At 40.5% G+C, this 1,771-nt stretch overlaps 1 protein-coding gene across 1 annotated transcript; it reads right to left on the reverse strand.

Annotated features, from left to right (window-relative positions):
* Positions 1–662: 662 nt before the first annotated feature.
* On the reverse strand, positions 663–1,561 carry SARC_05616 (hypothetical protein). Its single transcript, XM_014300514.1, has one exon. It carries the CDS (start codon positions 1,448–1,450, stop codon positions 719–721), a length of 732 nt encoding a protein of 243 aa, XP_014155989.1. The 5' UTR covers positions 1,451–1,561; the 3' UTR covers positions 663–718.
* Positions 1,562–1,771: the final 210 nt, after the last annotated feature.

Raw genomic sequence — 1,771 nt, forward strand, 5'->3', positions numbered from 1 at the left:
AGAATTGAGATTAAGACCTTCAGTCGGTCTAAAATATCAAAATCAAACGAGATAACACATTGGTTTTTATTTATATTTGAATAATTTATTACAAGTTCCTTTTCCAATACTTCCAAAATGTTCTAAATTTACTTTGATGGCTCCAATGGCCTATGTAATTAGTATGACTCACTACCTTGGATCCTATTTGAGACATTCGTAGATGTAGGATATCATAGCCTCGTAAATAGAACAAGTCTGACATCATATATTTGGCATACTAATTTTGGAGACAAGCAAAAGTGATGACGACAAAAACAATGATTTTTATGGTCCTATCTGAGTACAGATCTGACCCAAGCACACACACAAAACACTAGCTGACACTACTTTATTATATACACTACGCTGTTTCTATGTCCTCTTCCTCTCGAATGGCTGCCAGAAGTACATCATTCTGTTGTAGGGCCATTGGGTTCAGAAGAGTTCTTCTAATACGTTCAACCATCTCCACTTTGGTGCCTTGCGCGACGTCAAGTAGATCACTAATCTTGCTTGCCTCATCGGTATTCCTCCCAAGTATGCTTCCGATACCGTGACTTTGTAAGTCTTTAAGTAGTAGACATCGTTTGCAAAGATTATAAATGTCGCCCCCAATGGCGCATTCGCACTTCGCAGAATGTCATTGCACTTTTTCGAAGTCCACTTACCCGAGTTGTCAATGGCATGCGTTGAATGTTCAGTGCTGATCAACGATGTTGGTTGTCCTTTCTTTTTTGTTGGTCTTAACCATACTCAACGTTACGATAGTTGCCGCGCTCTTTATATTTAATACCAGTGACATGTTATTACATACGATGTTGTACAGCGTATTTAGAAGGTGGGGTACAATGGTGAGACTCCTGTCCTTGCTGCATGTAGTGCACAACTGTTTCAGTGATTGAAGTGCTCCACAAGTATCTACTCTATGTGAAATAAGTACGCGAATGACTCCGAGACCGACCCTGCTTGCGCTAGTAGATTCGTTAAATTGCTTCAGTAGAACTTTGCTGTTGATAATACACTCAACAATATCGAGTAATAAACCTGTCATAACAACTACTGAGCGCAAAGGCCATGTCAAGCCCTTTCTGTCAGGTTGAGCTCTCAATGCACAAGAGTATTCAGCAAGAATTTGCTCATCTTCCTCGAGTCCTTTACCCATGCTCGCAACATTTTGGCAATCATCGCAACCAACGGGAAAATTGTTGAACAATTTGTACACAGCATACCCGGCAATATATGGAAGCGTCTTATCCTGTGTTGATATAACAGCCAACCTACTTCCGTAGTTCTGTAAGTGAATCCCAACGCCTTTGTAGTAGTTTTGCTTGTGTGCTCTCCAGCTCGTCCGTTTGTGCCTGCAAACCCTCAAATAGTAGTTTAAACAGTTCCCTGTTGTGACTTTGGTCGTCGTTTCTACATGTATCATACATTGCCCGTATGAGGAGAGTCCTTTGTGAGTACAAATATGCAATTATATCTAAGCGGCGATTGCCGCCAGCCATTGCTCTTGCAACAAAAAAACTCATTTCAATAGGATCATTATTAATCCTACCTGGCAAAAAAATATAACATATGTAATTCACCTAGCATATATCGTATAGATTTCACTGGACCACGAAGTGTATGCGACAAGGTAAAGAAGATTTCAGGAGTTAACCCCATCCTTCAATGGTTTCCGTCTTCGACGATCTAGAGTTGTAGCATCAGTCTCACTTACACCTTCGATTTTGCTTGCAGATCCTCCTAG

This window comes from Sphaeroforma arctica (genome assembly GCF_001186125.1).
Source record: "Sphaeroforma arctica JP610 unplaced genomic scaffold supercont1.365, whole genome shotgun sequence".
In the NCBI taxonomy this organism is placed as follows: Eukaryota; class Ichthyosporea; order Ichthyophonida; genus Sphaeroforma; species Sphaeroforma arctica.

Excerpts from the sequence above, each read along its gene's own strand:
- SARC_05616 (XM_014300514.1), bottom strand. The coding sequence starts at position 1,450 with ATGATACATGTAGAAACGACGACCAAAGTCACAACAGGGAACTGTTTA.